Raw genomic sequence first — 2,163 nt, 5'->3', positions numbered from 1 at the left:
GAACAAGTTCCATCGGATTCTACCTGAACTTGACTGCGCATCGATTAATAACACCCAAATAGTTTAGAAAATTCTATAACGTTATTTGCAGTTGACTTAAAGTTTTCAATCCTTGCTGACGAAGCAGAAAACATTTTTAGACATTAAGGCTAACTATTTCCTCATTGGTGGAGGTTGCAGTTATCAGTCTCCATTCTGGGAATTCCCGTCTTGACCGTTGCACACGTCACTCGATTGATAAGCTGCGCCCAATAAAAGCGAACCCGAACCACTCCAGAGCACAGTTGAATTCGAGATCTAGAGAGCAAACATGTTCCTGAGCAGAGCATCCGTTGTCCTCCTCGTTGCCATCTTGGGGACCTCATGTAAGTAATTATTTATTTAATTTAGTAATTGTCGATTTAAATTACTTTTTTGTAATTGTTTTCTTTTTAATGAAAGTTTCAAGTTTCATTTCTTCAGTTTCGTTATTTTTAGATTTGATTTTCTTTTTATTATTATTTATGAAAAATGTTGGTCTTAGCATACAAAAGCGATAGATAGTCTAGGTATTTTCAGATTTATTCATGCCCAAAAGTTGTGTCTATTTAGATATCAACAGATCTGTCAGAATGTAATTTGATTCAATTTCCTGAAGTTGATACATTATCCACAGACTTGATAGAGTCTGGCGCCAAGTACCGTTCAAAACAGTTGAAAAGGCAGCACAAGACTATAGAGTTTATGTAATTTCTGGACTAAGGTACTAATGTCGTTTCTTCTGCAGGGTTTACTGGGGATCCATTCGTATCTGCAAGCCCGTTGCCACAGGGATACTACCAACAAATGCCGCAGGGATACAACCAACTGATGCCACAATCCCAGCCTCAGACTAGATATGTTTACGACAACTCAAATCCACAACTGATGTACCAACCACAACCGCTGGCTCCGATGTACCCACCACAACCTCAAGTGATTTACTTTTCTGCACCTCCTGCTAGTGGCTCTGGTAAGACACCTCCTATGATAGAGGCGTGGAATGGTGGTCACAGGTGGGCTCAGAATACGGTTTTAGCTGCACTCGGGCAAAACCCTCAGCCTTGAAGATTAAGAACCTTTCTCAATAAAAGAATGTTGTTCAATTGATAAACGATTGCTTTGATTTTTCTCCTATTTTCCTTCCAAGCAGGATTAACACACTTCCGTTGAATTGAGACAAATATGAAGTTAGTATCCTATTCGTACCCAACATAACTAACGCCGAAAGTAACAATTTTAGGTACGTCGTCATTATCAAGAACTTTCATAATATTGTAGGGGCTTATTATATTATGCGGGTGTAATGAAAGATGAAATAACTAGGCACAGGTTATATTTCAATAACTACATCATCAATATCAATACATATAATAAAATCGTAGAAAAGTGATGTCTGTACAATGAAAATATTAAAAAAAACTTAGCAGGTGTTATTATTAAATCGATCCTGAACCCAAAACTGTAGTTAAAAAAATTTTTGTCTGTTTGTCTGTTTGTCGGTTTGTCTGTTTGTCTGTATGTTCGTGCACGCTAATCTCAGAAACGGCTTATCCGATTTAGATGCGGTTTTCACTTATGTGGTAAGCTTCACTTAACATTTAGTGTTTATTTCATGTCAATCGGTTCATAAATAAAAAAGTTATGACCATTTAAGACGATACACAAAAAAAAATCCACTGCTTGGCGGGCGGAGTAAAAGCTCGCTATCGCGAACGCGGGTGTGCGCGAAGTCATTCTTGCAAACTCGCCGCGCTGCCGCTGGCCGACTCGGGACAAACATGTATGGAGTCGTCATACAGTTATAATATTGTTATACATTTATTTAATTGTTGATTTATTGGTTTTATTTTCTTGCTTATAAACAAATAATCTTTTTTTTAACAACTACTTAGACATTATTAATAGGTAATTATTATTATTTCGTAATGTTTACTTTATTACAAAATAATACAGGTTATAAATAATCTAATAACAAAAAATATTGTTACTCTGAAAAAATGAAATGGTACTCAATAACGCGGACTACTGAATTGATTTAGATAGAATTTGATGCTGACGTAGATATTACATCATGCCCAGAAATGAAAGGTACTATTTCTGAAAGAAGTTATAAACCCTAATTCTTCTCAGTCAAAGTCAAGA

At 36.2% G+C, this 2,163-nt stretch overlaps 1 protein-coding gene across 1 annotated transcript; it reads left to right on the top strand.

Annotated features, from left to right (window-relative positions):
• Nucleotides 1–277: 277 nt before the first annotated feature.
• Nucleotides 278–1,120, top strand: LOC149478318 (uncharacterized). The gene is made up of 2 exons (XM_089709247.1): nucleotides 278–365; nucleotides 767–1,120. The coding sequence occupies exons 1-2, from the start codon at nucleotides 311–313 to the stop codon at nucleotides 1,084–1,086; spliced, it is 375 nt and encodes a 124-aa protein (XP_089565373.1). The 5' UTR covers nucleotides 278–310; the 3' UTR covers nucleotides 1,087–1,120.
• The last annotated feature ends 1,043 nt before the right edge of the window (nucleotides 1,121–2,163 follow it).

Source organism: Colias philodice, chromosome 22 (genome assembly GCF_061535455.1).
Source record: "Colias philodice isolate Cphi_HAF_F1 chromosome 22, ilColPhil1 Martin Lab GWU primary, whole genome shotgun sequence".
In the NCBI taxonomy this organism is placed as follows: Eukaryota; Metazoa; Arthropoda; class Insecta; order Lepidoptera; family Pieridae; genus Colias; species Colias philodice.
Note: the sequence above shows the minus strand (reverse complement) of the source record. Positions and strands in the feature narration are given on the sequence as shown.

Excerpts from the sequence above, each read along its gene's own strand:
- LOC149478318 (XM_089709247.1), top strand. The coding sequence starts at position 311 with ATGTTCCTGAGCAGAGCATCCGTTGTCCTCCTCGTTGCCATCTTGGGG. Across the intron at positions 366-766 it reads TGCCATCTTGGGGACCTCAT|GGTTTACTGGGGATCCATTC; the intron begins GTAAGTAATTAT and ends TTTCTTCTGCAG.